Raw genomic sequence first — 14,183 nt, 5'->3', positions numbered from 1 at the left:
TCCACATATATTTTACACATTATTTTTTCCGCCGTTGGCACGACTTAATTTTGACAATGCTACGAGAGACCATTTCCCACAGATACCGTGTAAATTTGATCTCGCAGATGTTGCAAAACCTTCGGTCTACTCGTGTGCAGACCAGAAGGGTTTCGGGGCTAAGAATGACGCCAGCGTGCCGGTGCGTTCTCTACAGTCAGAAACAGGTTAAGAATCCTGTAAATGCTCCAACTTGAATGCGAGCCCCCTGCCTTTGATAAAACTTTGTTGCTCGTGCAGCCAAAGACCGGCGAAAGGTAATGAGTGCGTGCAGAGCATCTACCGGGTTCTTAAACTCTCGCCGACTATGGTGTTCTTTCGTCGTAGGCCGTCGCAAGCGGCCGTGGTGCAGTCGATCGAAGTCGAAAGCAAACATGCAAGCTGGTTCTTATTCGACTCGTATTAGCTACGTCCATAGAAGTAGGACACTTCTGGAGGTGACATGATGCCACCAGAGGTGAAGCCAGAAATGTGGAGGGACATGCCCCTAACAATGACCGAAACCAAGGGACGCCGCTGGACGAAGAGGAGAGCTGACTCAACAGCTGTTTTGGCCACCCTCAGGGCCCTCTCCTTTTCGTCCAATGGCGTCTTTTGGTTGCGGTCATCGCTGGGGGCGTGTCCCTCCCACACATCTGGCTTCACCTCTGGTAGCGTCACATTGCCTCCAGAAACTTCCTACCTCCATGGCTACGGCGAGTCAGGAAGAAATGTTAAGGCGTCGCGAGGAAAGCTCCGCGCACCGGTGTTAGGATGCGTTAAGCAGGAGTGTGGGCCGCCTCACCTTTGGGGGCCTCCTGCGGCCATGTTGTGCGCGTAACCCCCGGCGTGCTGGGCGGCTGCCATGTGGACCATGCCGCCCATGTCCTGCGGGGGGCCACCCCCCCAGGGACCCCCTGCCCCCGGGTGGTGGCCCCCCACAGGGAAGCCCCCACCTTCAAAGCCACCATAGACACCACGGTCCTCCCTGCATGCAGACCCAGAACCCACCCCCAACCCAAGGGCCCTCAGCCGGTTGTCACTTCTCGAGAGCGCACCCCGAGGCATCCGTGGACGCACAAACCTTGGCAGGCGTAACGCCTGCCAAGGTTTGTGTTTACTGTGTTTGAGACACGACTTCGACTGGTGTGTTTACCGCCCCATCTCGCCCCTGCCTGCGTCGAAAGTGATCCCGAAGTGGTAACGGATCGCGTCACAGGAACCGGGTTGTCGTGCTGTTTGACGTTGCGACCCTGGTCGTAAAAATGCTGGCGGAGAATGCCCTGGCACCAGCTCGCAGAGAAAGAAAACAAAAACCCTTGAAACTACCTTAACCTGATGCGGTACAGGAGTTTGCTTCGTTTTTTTCTCCGCTTTTCCGTCTCTCTCTTTTACATTCTTTCTCCGGGGAAGCCCAAAGCATTCTCATTTCACGGAGCAGAGAACAGCTGCACTTCTCAAGATGCAATGTTTTAATTTACCCCCGCCGGGAATGACACGGAGGTGCTCGAGAAAGGGGTTCGGCTGACACTGGTGTCCAATTGGTAAGAAGACGAGCGCTGTGTCGGCGTTCAGCCGGCCTGTCGACTTTCGTTGCTGGAACCTAACCACATATGGTTAGGTGCCAGCCATATAACGCATTCTGCATTAAAAGACGACCTCCATTGCCATGCCACCGCCAGGACGATCGCAGGCAACAGCGTGACAGTTTTATGACGTTATCGGGCGCAAATCGAGGGACCACTTTTGAGGATGCGGTAAACTTGCCAATCGGAGACGTGTTCCAGGCACCAAAGCGTTACCGTGGCTTACCGAAGCATTTCGGTCGAGGGCAAGGTGCCAGTAACATTTGGTCCCAGAAAACAATGAACGAGCAAACATTGTGCTCCTTTGTGTGTGCAAGTTTTGGGCATGAATTAAGTACTACCAGTACACCACCACTGACGAAGTTCCTAGGACACGTAAGGGCGATTTGTAGAACTCGCAGAGCATGCGTCCAAGGATGTCTTTGAGTGCCTCGATGAGGCATAAGCATGAGAGTACTTGGCAAGCTGCAGAAATCTTTCCCGAAATGAGGTGAAACTAGAATTTATTTTGCTACGTGGGCATCGACAGTTTGAATGACATGCATTGAAATGTTGAAACTAAGTTCTTGTTATCAAACTGAATTAGAAAATAATGAAAAGGGAGCGCTTAAAGACTGAATAGCAAAATCTACAGAGGACATTGGACAGCATTCTTCCAATATTTAAGTACCAGTTTGACTGTAATTTAAGTGCAGGTTTCTATTCTACTAAAATGAATAACTTGATAGTCAGATAAGAGGATCAGATATCTGTTCTAAAGTCCAAATAAAAAATTACAATGCTTACATGTTGCGATTTTCAATACTCTAAAGGAGCTAAATAAAATGTTTCCCAATAAAATCATGCTGCTTAGAATTAATAATTTTTGCCAACCCTCAGGGCCTAGGGAATTTCAGAGGGCAATGGGCCTCATATTAGGAATACAAGTTACACAGTGACAATCAAACAAAACAAAATTGTTAGGGCTCATTATAACAATTATTAGTAAAGTCAATTTAAATACTCGTGTAATAGCAGAGTTTGGCTATGGCTGCAGGAAGGTGATTCCGACTTAAATTACGAGGTGCTGGGAAGAAAAGAAGCATATAAACATTTTCTGTTATAGAATAAAGTGCTAACTTTATGATGGTGATTTATACACACCTGGTAATTGAATCTCTTAGTAATTTAAATAAGAAATACATTTTTGTGATATGTCTCATGCAGCAAGCATGGACAAAGTACTTTTCATGGTGTGAAAGATGAGGTAATGACAAGCTTAGTCTGCCTGTAACTCATGGTTGAGACTAATGTATATTATGTGTAAAACACAATACCTGGGTCTCGTACGAAAAAGACTTGCGGAATCCATGCTGGGTAGAAGTAGACAAAGAATTTTTCTTGAAAATGTTTGCACAATGGGAACAAAGCGGGTGTCAAGAATTTTACACAGTATATGTAAAGATCTTGCTGTTTCTTACACCTGGATGAAAAAGATATAGAAATCTTACGTGGCTCGCAAGCACATTCAGAAGCTAAAGTTGCAGAATCCTATGGTGCAGTGGCAACTTAACACTGTAGGTGGTTTGTGACACATGCAATTGTTTTCCGCTATGTACAGTGCCTGGTGCTGCGTGTTTTGCCATCACATATGGTAGGCTAGCGAGACTTTTAACTAATCCCCAGTTAACACTGAATCAGATGGTACACACTTGGGATGAAAGCTGCTAGTGTTATGCATCGCGCAGCATTCATTTGGGTTAGTTTTGACATGCTGGAACAATAGACGGACAGATTGTAAAACACAATAGCACCACATATGTCTTCAGCCGTGCAAGCTTGGTTGGAGAAACCTGCAGCTCCCAGCAGGCACATGTCGCATTCTGAACTGCCCAATACAACAGACTTAAATGAGTGCTGGGGCCCACGACTTTCTGAAGATTACCTTGTACATGCCATTTCCCAGCCTCCTCTCCAAAACTGTTAAACGCATCTCCATGTCCCACAAATAACAGCCTTTATTTCTCGATATGCAGGGCAATCTAGCAGAATAATGAAAGGCAGCACACTTGCGCACCTCACAGCATGCACAAAAAACTGCAGAGAGTTTTGGATGCCGACTTGTAGCGGAGAATCATATGGTTCGCTGATTAGTGCTAGCACTTTAACAATTTGCCTGCCTCGCAAGTGCAATCTCGCATGTTTGCAAACTGTAACAAGATTATCTGCAGACGTATTTGCAGTATGGATGTTTGGAGGCAGAGGCTTATAATTTTTAAAGTGTTGCCCTTCCGCCTATTAATGCTGGCAAAGAACGAGGCATTAGGCGCCCAGCATCCAGGTGACAATGCGACTGTATGGGACAGTTTAAAAGAATAATATTTCGTGACTGAAACATCCTGCTAGAGTTCGCTACGACAGACGATGGCGGCATCCCTTCTAAGATGAAAGTCGTGAAGAGACCAAAGCTGTTGGAACAGGGTAATTCCAACAAAAAGAACACCATAAAAAAACACAAGGCCAGAGTTAAAAAAATTAACAGACAGTTCTACCTCTCTTTGTGCAATTTCTACAGTGTAGTTTTCGCATGAAAAAGCATGTGTTTCTACGACAGCAGTTGCAAACCAAAGCTGCTTACCAGTCTCGCCGCATGCGCTTCACGGGTGGACTCATGTCGTGCCGTGGAGGGCTGTAGCGTTCCCCGCGCCGACTCCTCACGTCATAATCCCTATAGTCTCGGCGGCTCCTTGCATCTCGCGCGCTCCACGAGTCTCTGTGATAACAAATGGCAAAACAACATAAACTGGGCTCTTTCCTCCTCAACAACAACAAAGATCTTCGCATTGTCCAAGACAATGAGACGACATCATGCTCGACACGTGCCTCCTCTCAAACATGCCAGAAGTAATGCTCCAAGTTATGGTTTTCCAGGCAAATCATAAACGCTGAAAGTATACCATTTTCATGAACCCCTTCTTAGAAAAAAAGACTGTGGTACAAAATATAACTACCGTGAAATCCCAAGAGATAGCCCACCTAAAGTTGAGAAAAAATTGGGTGAAAATAAGGAGTGGGCTAACTTTAGGCGAGCAATCAAGAAAAAAAAATGTTTTTCTGTCACACACGTTACAGCGGCGAGGGGTAATGAAGTAAAGATGACTGTACTTCCCAGTCAGCAATGTTCACTTATATCCTGCCACAGCTAACTAGACGCAATTCGGCCAAGGTCATCGGTGATTTGAACACCATGATTACTAGGAGTGGGCTACCCTTTGATGTTTAAAAGAAAATAGCAAATCAAGTCAAAAATAGGGGTGGGTTACCCTTTGGGGGTGAAGCATCTCCCCAGATTTTACAAGAAAAAAAAAAAGTCTTTTTTTTTTTCCACTACACTGCAAAGGATGGAGAAAACAGAACTGTGTTTAACTTACCACAAAAATAAACTATGTATTGCTGATCGCTCAGAGTCCAGCAATGGATAGTTTTTGCTATTGCTGTTAGCTACTTGTTAATATCGCTTTCTTTGGAAAAAAATATTCAAAAAAATTCTAAAAGGGAAATTGGTATACAATGTCTGTGAATACATGGAGACGAACGGAGTCTGCTAAAAGGGACAAACCCCATTTCCTCATTCAAAAATTAAAAAAAAAAAAATTGCTCACATCTTTTTTTTAATTTGAAGACAGTGGTAAGCTCCGAAACTTTGCCACCCGGCCCCAACCACTAGAGCTATGTTTCGGAAGAGGCCGAGCGTTCGGAAATCCATAGTTTATTTCTGCAACAATAAACATCGCCATTCTCATTTCTCCCAAACGCCCAGCACACCGCAACCGGCAAGGTACGCATAATAAAGTGCAGGTTACAAATGGCCCAAGTTTACCGCTCTGGCCAGTCGTCGCGGCCCCGACTCCTGTCGTCACGACGTTCCTGGTAGTCGCTCCGCTCCCGTCGAAACTTGTCCCTTCCACGTCGCCGGTCGTACTCTTCGTCACTGTCACCCATGCTCTAGGAAACAGAAAACTTTTTCGAGAAAACAAGCAACAAATAACCTGCAATAACTAAATCCACATTGCTTACACTTCATACAAAAGGCATGGTGTTCACTGTGGACACCGCTCAAGCACACAGAGTCCCTGACTCGAAGACGCTGAGGATTTGAATTTGTGCTGTCCTTCTCTTGCCTCAGTCTCGGAGTTTTTGTAAGTTCGTTCGCGCTCTTAGCCTTTGCTCGTGCGATTACTTCCTTCTTTCCCACGATGGTATCGCAGGCCTGCACTCAAATTTTCTGTAGAGTGAGATACGGTGGTACTTCTGGTTATGCTGAAACGGCCATCATGCCCCAACCAAAACCTCAGAACAGCAATTCACGTTTCTCTAGATACCTAGAGATGCTTCCCTAAAGAACTTAAAAGTCGGGTGGCACTACGTTGGTCGAACGATGTTTTAGGGAACGCCGAATTTTCATCGGAAGACACTTTAGCGAATAGTTGGCCGCCGCCAAGCGGCGTTGACGGGTGGGCCAAGTGGGTTAGCAATTTTCTAATGAGCCACCGCAGACTGCGCCGCGAAGCGGCGTGAACGCAGCGCGGGGGAGGGCTGGTTTTACACGCGCCTCAGTTATTCGCTAAAACGTCGATTCGCTGAAATGGTGATGTTCGCTAAAACGTCGTTATCATACCCAAAACGACAAGTACCATTGCCCCAAACGCAACAGGACGATTACACTTTTCTTTTTTTTATATATAACAACGGATGCGTAAAATCATTGCGCAATCTTCTCGAAAGTCAAGAAAATTGCGGCAGACTCAATAACAACTTTTGTAACATTCGTTTTCACACGTCCCCAACGCTGCAAAGCGCTACGGCACGACCGAACCTCGAAAGGCCCTGCGAGCGGCACTGCTGTACGTGTAAATATTAGAGTACGATATGTGCTGCAGGTGCTCGCCTAAATATTTCCTCCGTCCTAAAACTACAACTTTTTCATTCTTGCCGTGCGCTTGCAACTATTTCACGCGACCGGTGAGGCTCGTAAAAAGCAGCTCGAACTTTAAAACGCACCGGCGGATTTTCAATGGAGCCATCTTAGCACGACAAAACTGCAGTCGTAAATCGAGCACGGGGGAACACTGGGCGTATGCTCGCCGATTAAATAATGGGTATACGAAGCAAATACCTTGAGAGGGGGAATGAGATGTGGCCAGGTAAAAAAACGTTACTCTTTTTAGCGGTAAATCCAATTTTTTTTATCAACTACAAAGATCGCGTGGACGAACAACAGCCTTGATGGCGCTCCTGGCGCTCAAATGTATCTTCTGATTGGCTGAGAACGGGCAAAAATACAAAATTTTTTTGTGCTGTGTTCGTTTAGCCTACCTAACTCCCCTTGTTCACTGTACTCGCTCTTCAGCTAAAGCTCTGGCCGAACAAAAATGCGTATCTGACGTCAACAGATGCTCTAAAATCACACTTAGGGTAACCGAGAGTTTTCCAGAGTAAAAAAACCCCAACCACCTCGCTTGGATACTTGCTTTCTTTGAAACCTTTTGAAACAAATTAATGTTGTTTTTTATACCTATTTTTTTTTGTTTTACCACCGTTGTGTTGAATATAAATATATAAATATAAATAAATGCGATTTTAGCGAACCTCGTGGTTGTTGAGAGAACGTCCTTGTCACGTGACACGCCGCACCGATTGCTTCGCCACCTGCTGAGAAAACGCTCAAAACGTTAACGGTCGCCAATGTTTTGGTTGCTGTCGCGGGGCGGCGCTGGACTGCAAAGCCGCCGCAAAAAGGAGCCGCGAAGCTGACGTCGACGGTCGGCACTGTATTTTATCTCTTTTTAATCCTGCCCTCCCTCCCATCTGTCTCTTCTGCGTTCTCTCCACCTCCGATAAAAGTGTTCCGCTGTTGTCGAGCGGCAGTCAGTGCACGGATAACTACGGAGGCGATAGGTTGTTTTGAAATTCGGCACGCACTGTTTTGAACTCTCAAGACGAACTCCTCGGAGCAGCTGTGTTTTGCAAACAAAGGAGGCCTCTGCAAACTGCACTTTTCGTCCCGTCTCACGTTCGTCTAAAAGGCAACGCCACGGATTCGCCAGACGTCATGCCGCAGCAAAGCCCCGATGTCGTGTTGTCGTACGGCCTAGGCTCCTTCGTCCCCGCTTGCGATCTCCACCCGAAGGCGGGCGATCTGATCGAGATCGACCGGACCTTGTACGCTCACTGGGCCCTGTGCGTGGGCAACGGCAACGTGATCCACGTGGTGGGACGCAACGAGGAGGATATTCCGACGGACTTTGCCTATGTGCACCTGAGCAAGCTCACCGACGTGGCTGGCTACAGCGGCGTGCGCGTCAACAACAAGGTGGTGCGGGCCAAGGAACGCGGACTGCTGCCGTCGTCTCCCGCCGAGATCCTCGAGAGGGCGTGTAGCATGCTCGACCGGGAAGTCGAGTTCAACTTCCTCACCCGCAACGGAGAGTACTATGTCACGCTGTGGAAGTTCGGCCACGGATGGAGCGACCAGGTGAGATCGCCGTGACCGACTTTATAAACTCCCTACGGCCGGACCAGCTTGCCTGCTGTCCGCTCACTTCCCGTGCTGCGGTTTGCGCGTCACGCATCGAGCAGACGACAGGTCGGCGGCGTCGTCTGCTCCATAGTTCTGTCGATTGGTTGTGTGCAGGCAAATTCGATCGTGCTCTCCTAAATCCCTAAATTAAGTCTTCGCTCAGATATCCGCTTCCGTCTCTAGCGTCTGATAAAACATTGGTGCGGCACCAGGGAACTGCGGAAAAAGCAGAAGGCAGCATCGACAGTCTTGGTGTCGACTTATTTTTCCGCAGTTTCTCTACAAGAGCTGCCCTCGTGACCTTTTTGCCTGAGGCTGTTACCTAGCCTTCTTCGTGTCGTTTTTTGATGCTTTGGCGCTGAACCCTTCTGACATCTTGTGTTTTTTTCTCTTCCGCAGGCCGACGTTACGTTGAGTGTCATGAAACCTCTGGCCAAGAACCTCCAAGTGGGCCACACCACCTTCCTGACGAGCCTGCAAGCCGTTTTCGGCACGCCGACGTCGGGATCCATCACCAGGATCGCACCGCGGTCGCCGAGGACGCCGCAGAAGACGGCAGCTCCCGCAAGCGTTGCGTGAGCACGAACGAACCTTGTGCCAGACTGCCTCACCCGAAGAGACTGATTCCACTTGAACGCTGCGTGTGTATGTGTGTGGGATGTTTGAGGAACGGGTCATCGAACCTTTTGGCACGTATGTCTTTTTTTTTTTTTTTTTTTTTTTTTCTTCTTTGCCGATTTGTTAGAGAAAATGGAATGAAGAGCGTGTCTTGGGCGATTGTTTAGGGTATCTTTGAAGGTTTTGACACGAGACAGCATCTGAACCCATATTTCGAGTCTTCGCAATTTGAAATGCGGCACAAAATTTCAGTTGCGACGGGTTAACTCTTTTTGTTAGGCTCTTGTGAAGGTGGAATGGGTAATGCCATCTCATCCCATTTCGTAAAAAAAAAAAAAAAAAAATCCTAACGCGCAACAGGGAGCAATGTCCCCATGATATGGATCTCGTCGGGGCACTGTGCCTAAGTAGTTGAGTTTCGGCAGCTCGTGTTACAAAAATGGTATAAATCACATCTTTTTTTTTTTTTTTTTTTTTAACGATGACATGCGATTTAGGGTTTCAGACGAAAAAGCAAGTTGCTGTCTTCCTAGTCATCCATCAGTATGCGAATGTTAATTTAAAGGCAGGATCTCGTGCATTTTCACTTTGCAAAGAGTTTAGCTTCCTAGCAAATTTTGTTCCTTCAATTTTTTCTAGTTTTTTTACAAACCAAGCAATACAAAAGAGCGCTAAATGCATAAAATAATCAAAATACCTTTTCTTTTTTTGTTGTTTTCGTAGCCCGAATTTTACCCGGCTGCTCAACAGATTGAAAATGGGGTGGTTAGGATCGAGCGTCTTTATTCAAAATGCTCTTCCCTGAACCTTCACATGTCATCGTCAACTTTCTTCTTGCCCTAGCATTGTACATGTTTCGTAAATTTCTGAGCGTTGTACATAGCGGCGACTAGCGCTAGGCGTTGCGCGTGGATTGCACAAGAACGACCCCGTGCTGAAACTGGGACACAGGCAACTTGATATTGCCGGGCGCAATATCGTTTTGAGACCAATCTTTTCTTTCATTATTTTTCTTTTTGTATCCCGAGAGATGCCCTTCTCTTTCGCGCGCCGTACCACACTCTACAAGTGCTTATAGACGGCTCTACCGTTTCTTTTGACCGGTGCCGCAGTATTTCATTCAACGACTCCCTGCATGCGAAATTCCACGCGGTAATCGAACAAAAATCAAAACACTCACGCGCGTCAAGGACTTCTGAGATAACCGCCATAAAGAATCACTGCCACTATTATTATTATTTATTATTATCACCCGAGCAAGGATCTGAGCTATCCTTGTAGCAACGTCCAGAAAAGAAGGGGAAAAAATCGAAATTTGCGGTTAGGATTTGACAATTCGTGCTTCAGGTCTCTTAAATTGACCGAGGCATAGACCAATAATTCCACAGATAATTCGTACATTTTGTGTTTGAAATGTCGCAGTTTGTGAGAGCCCAACGGTGGTTTCCATGTTTTGTTTCTTGAAGATGGCTCCCCCTTCAAACACCTGTTCCGCTCGTTAAATCATCTGTTATTGCGGGGCATTTCCAAATTCTTGTTTTTGTGTTATTTTTGTTACCCGCAATGTTATCGCGAAGCTTTACATACGATGTGCCTTGCGCATTTAGTGAGAAACTTGCTTCCAACGTTGAACGAAAGTCGTTGCTGTTAGCCATAACTTTTTTTTTTTCCACGCAGAAGCGAAGTTTTTTTGTTTTTTTTTCCTGCCGTTTTTGTGAGTGAGAAGTGAGAGAATGTTATATAATATATTTTCATCTGTACATAACGTCTGTTCACCATTGTCACCGTGTCATTTACCTCTTTTGTACATAGCTTATTAGCGATCTCGTTCGAGTTGTTGTTGTTTCGAGGTTCAGAAACAATAAAAGATACGTTACTTCCAATGAATTATCATGCCTGATGTTTCTCTCTCCGGCGTCTCTGCAGCGCAAACCTGTGGCACGGCGAACAATCCCAACAAGACCGGTTTGACGCGGTTTTCCTGTAGCAATTTATAGCCTTCATTTTGTAACCTAGCGGCTGGATTGTTACAAGGTGGGGAGTCCTGTAGCAAATTTCGATAAACTGATTATGGTCCAGTGGGAATACATTAGCCACTTCGATTTTGATATAATTTAAGGTCACATGCCCCCGGGCAATTCAGTCCACGATGAAATATATGATATTGGGACGCTCTTGTTTCTTCTTTGGCCACTGTTCATACGTGGTCGCCTTTGTTGTAAATTTTACTCGCATCTCGCTTTGGAGTATAGGTCTCGCATCCCACGGCTCCCTATGGATGGATGGTATAGTGACTTAGCTCTTCACGTGGCACTCCTCGATAGTCGAGCATGATTAGAATATACTCCGCGAGTCATTTCATAGCTTACATAAAATGCCGCATGTGATATCCCTTCGCCGCCAGCATTTCAATCAGACATCTAAAGTTGCAAGATATCCATCTTTGCTTGACCGATATACGCCGCCCATCTTAGGTCATCGGGATCATTTTATAAAACCATAGCTGCGGCAGGTCTGCAAGTGCGTCTGTAATACATTTTCGAGTTTCCTTGGGGATCGATCCCATTTTCGACGTGCACGGAGGAACCGGTTTGCTGATTTCTGCTCATTGTGAATCTCACGAAAACTTAACTCCTCTTCATATAGTACACGACCGTGAACAACGAGAAGGACCAACGCGTGATTTGGCTCTGCGCCGCGCTAGACTGTTCGAAAACTAAAGCACGCCCTGAATATTGCAGGGCTGAAATTAAAGCTTCTCGAAGGGCAGTCCCAACATCTGTTGTCCCGCGCTATCTTCTTACAAGTGCTTGATGGGAGATTCACCTATCTGTACGCGATTGCGAACGCGCGGGAAAGTATACTTAAAAGCTACAGGTCAGTTATTCTGCTAACTTCAGCAAGTTGTTCTTGACGGTGGTTTAAAAAGCGCAAAGGACTAAGAAGAGAAGGAGGGGACAGGGCAGAGCGCTTTTTGAACCACCGTCTAGACTCTAGAATGTTCAACCAACTAGAACCCCAATTAATTTTGGTGAAGTTGTTCTGCGTTCTTGCTTTGCACGTGTATAGGTGTGCAATTCTAAAGAGTATTCAAAGTCAGCAACGCGGGGTGTTTCTCTTTGGCGAACATAACCACGCGCCATAAAACCTACCAACCAAAAATAGAGAAAAAAAAAAAACGAAAAAAGAAGGGCTTTGTGTGTGTGTGTGTGGGGGGGGGGGGGGGGGTGCTTCTTTTTAGAAATATAAATATTTGGAGTTACGAAAACCTATATTTTTCGCTTAATACGCTATGTGCCAACGTGACTTCCTTTTTTTTTTTTTTATTGTGTTTGTATTAAAGCGGTGCTTTCCGTAAACTGAAAGAACGACGACGCCTCGGAAGGAAACAAAGATGTCGGCGGAAAGCAAGGAGGTGTGCAGAATCGCGCCACGGAAGAGTGGCGTGGTTCTGCGCCCCGTAGCTCTTGTTGCTATGTGGGAGGACACCTGAAGAGGTCTCTTCTCCCGCCGAACGAGTCAGCCATTCCACAGTATTGTTTGCGGACCACCTGTCGCGCTCCGCTGCAAACGCAGCTGCTCCTCTGCCGCCATCTTGTTTTTCTTTGTTTTGTTTTAGCTTTGCGGTAAATCGCGGCGCTCGCTGAGCTTGCCCTCGCTCCGATACGCGCGCAGCACATCACAGACGAAGACAGACCGCGCCACGAACGACGAGCCGACGAGGCGGAGGCACCGTTTGTCCCGGAGGGAGATTGCGCAACGCGCGCTGATCCTGAAAGCGGCTTGCGCGTGGACCACGCGAGCTTTCGAGGAGACAAAGCGCGCTGCTTGCAGAAACGCCAAATATTCCTGGTTAGCACTGCGACCCCTCCCTCCCCCGCACCCTTTCGTTTGCCATTTAGAGAGGTGTGTTCCAAAAGAACTTGAGGGGGGAGCGATCGATAATCCCCCCCCCCCCCCCCCCCCCCGCCTTTCCCCCCTTTCCAAACCTTTCAGACATTTCCAGAAGACAGTTCGGGCGAGAGGGAGGAAAATTCCCCCACGAATCTCTCGGACACTTCCAACGCCCCTGCTTGTTAGGAATCCTCGTTACGTTTCGGAGTATATATACTCTAACCTGTGGCGAAACACCGTTTTGGAAAGGTCGACGAACTATAGTTATGTTACAAGAATAAATGAAAATGTCTCGTCCTGTGTTCGTCCTTTTATAATTAAAAAGCTGTTTTTTCTTCTTTTTCTTTTTTTACACCATGCACATACATGTGTGCAGCATCTGTTCCGTTAATCCAATATTATTGGGTAGGTATTACGAGGAATATACGCATATATACTGCCGTCGAGCAAACATAGTTGCTGGTCATTCGCCAGCAGTATTGCTATTTTGTTGTATTCTTTTTGCCGCAAATAATTCCTGAACAACCGTAGTACTCTGGAAAGGCGATGGGGGATGATGAGGTCAAACGTCAGAGCGGTTGGGGTCTTGATAAGATCACGAGATGCAGTTTCCTGCCCTTCTCTCCAAACAACCTCAAACTGTGGAGAGAAAGGTCGGTGTAGGTCGAGGAGTGGTAAGTTAAGAAAATTTGAAGTATTTTTTCTGTTTCTTGACATTTATGCATTAACGCTCTGCTCCAAAGGAACGAAAGACAGTTGCTGGAGAAGATAGCGTTAAAGGGGCGGTGCAATGATATTCAATTAGAATGTTTTTTTGACTTTACACCAGCTTATTGGTACTGGAGGGGCTCAAGGATACTCGCACGCAACGCCACTGGCCAAAAAACTCCTTTCTTGCGCACTTTCGCAAAACTTGATGACGCAGCTGGGCGGTCACAGTACCACCCAGTGACAATATTTGAATGCGGCTCATAGATTGGACCCGAGCATTGGAATGGATGGGCACTCGATTTGGGCTCGCGATGATCGATAGCTCGAGAAGCATTCGGGCAGTGGCCCCTGTCCAATCGCTGCAGTTACGACAATAGCCGAACCATAAAAATGTTTGGAACTCAGCGCGTGTCCTGTGCCTTGCCAACCCCAGCGGGTGGCTATGATCAACATTGGCGGCATTTAATCGGCTTCAGATCACGTGGCCACTTGCTCTGGCTACGAGCTGAGGGGCTGAACGCTGCTCGTTTTTCTTTAATATTTTCTGCGACTTCGATTTCGTGTGGTGAAAAACGAACGGGTGTTTCACAGGTCATTAATGTCAGAGATCTGTCATAAACGGTATTTGAACAAAGTACAAAAATAGCTGCATCGCGCCTTTAAAATATCGGGGCTTCTTTCAGAGGCATGCGGTTCAGAGAATCTCGTTTTAGCGAGCGCCGTTTTACTAACCCAAGTTGATCGAATCGCTTCATAGAGAAGCTCAAAAGATCAGTTTAGATAAAATGGCGGTAAGC

The 14,183-nt window shown here is 46.7% G+C and overlaps 2 protein-coding genes across 7 annotated transcripts in view; one reads left to right on the top strand and one right to left on the bottom strand.

The window, feature by feature from the left end:
* Nucleotides 1–6,900, bottom strand: part of LOC8037970 (serrate RNA effector molecule homolog) — a 44,774-nt gene extending 37,874 nt beyond the window's left edge. For 2 of the 6 annotated variants that reach the window (XM_042291882.1, XM_042291881.1), the window contains exons 1-5: nucleotides 6,760–6,900; nucleotides 5,464–5,588; nucleotides 4,222–4,356; nucleotides 2,921–2,956; nucleotides 824–1,006 (exon numbers count right to left, since the gene is read on the bottom strand). In XM_042291882.1, the coding sequence (XP_042147816.1) occupies nucleotides 824–1,006; nucleotides 2,921–2,956; nucleotides 4,222–4,356; nucleotides 5,464–5,585 (476 nt within the window). In that variant the 5' untranslated portion in view covers nucleotides 5,586–5,588; nucleotides 6,760–6,900. The remainder of the gene's footprint in view (nucleotides 1–823; nucleotides 1,007–2,920; nucleotides 2,957–4,221; nucleotides 4,357–5,463; nucleotides 5,589–6,759) is intronic. The other 4 variants (XM_042291884.1, XM_042291883.1, XM_042291885.1 and 1 more) reach the window with 3 other exon arrangements.
* A 465-nt stretch (nucleotides 6,901–7,365) lies between these two features.
* LOC120838758 (phospholipase A and acyltransferase 3) lies at nucleotides 7,366–10,668 on the top strand. The gene is made up of 2 exons (XM_040208814.2): nucleotides 7,366–8,118; nucleotides 8,563–10,668. Exons 1-2 carry the CDS (start codon nucleotides 7,696–7,698, stop codon nucleotides 8,740–8,742), a joined length of 603 nt encoding a protein of 200 aa, XP_040064748.1. The 5' UTR covers nucleotides 7,366–7,695; the 3' UTR covers nucleotides 8,743–10,668.
* The last annotated feature ends 3,515 nt before the right edge of the window (nucleotides 10,669–14,183 follow it).

Source organism: Ixodes scapularis, unplaced genomic scaffold (assembly GCF_016920785.2).
Source record: "Ixodes scapularis isolate PalLabHiFi unplaced genomic scaffold, ASM1692078v2 PGA_scaffold2__306_contigs__length_199485367, whole genome shotgun sequence".
In the NCBI taxonomy this organism is placed as follows: Eukaryota; Metazoa; Arthropoda; class Arachnida; order Ixodida; family Ixodidae; genus Ixodes; species Ixodes scapularis.
The sequence above is the reverse complement of the archived record's forward strand: the minus strand, read 5'-3'. Positions and strand labels throughout refer to the sequence as shown.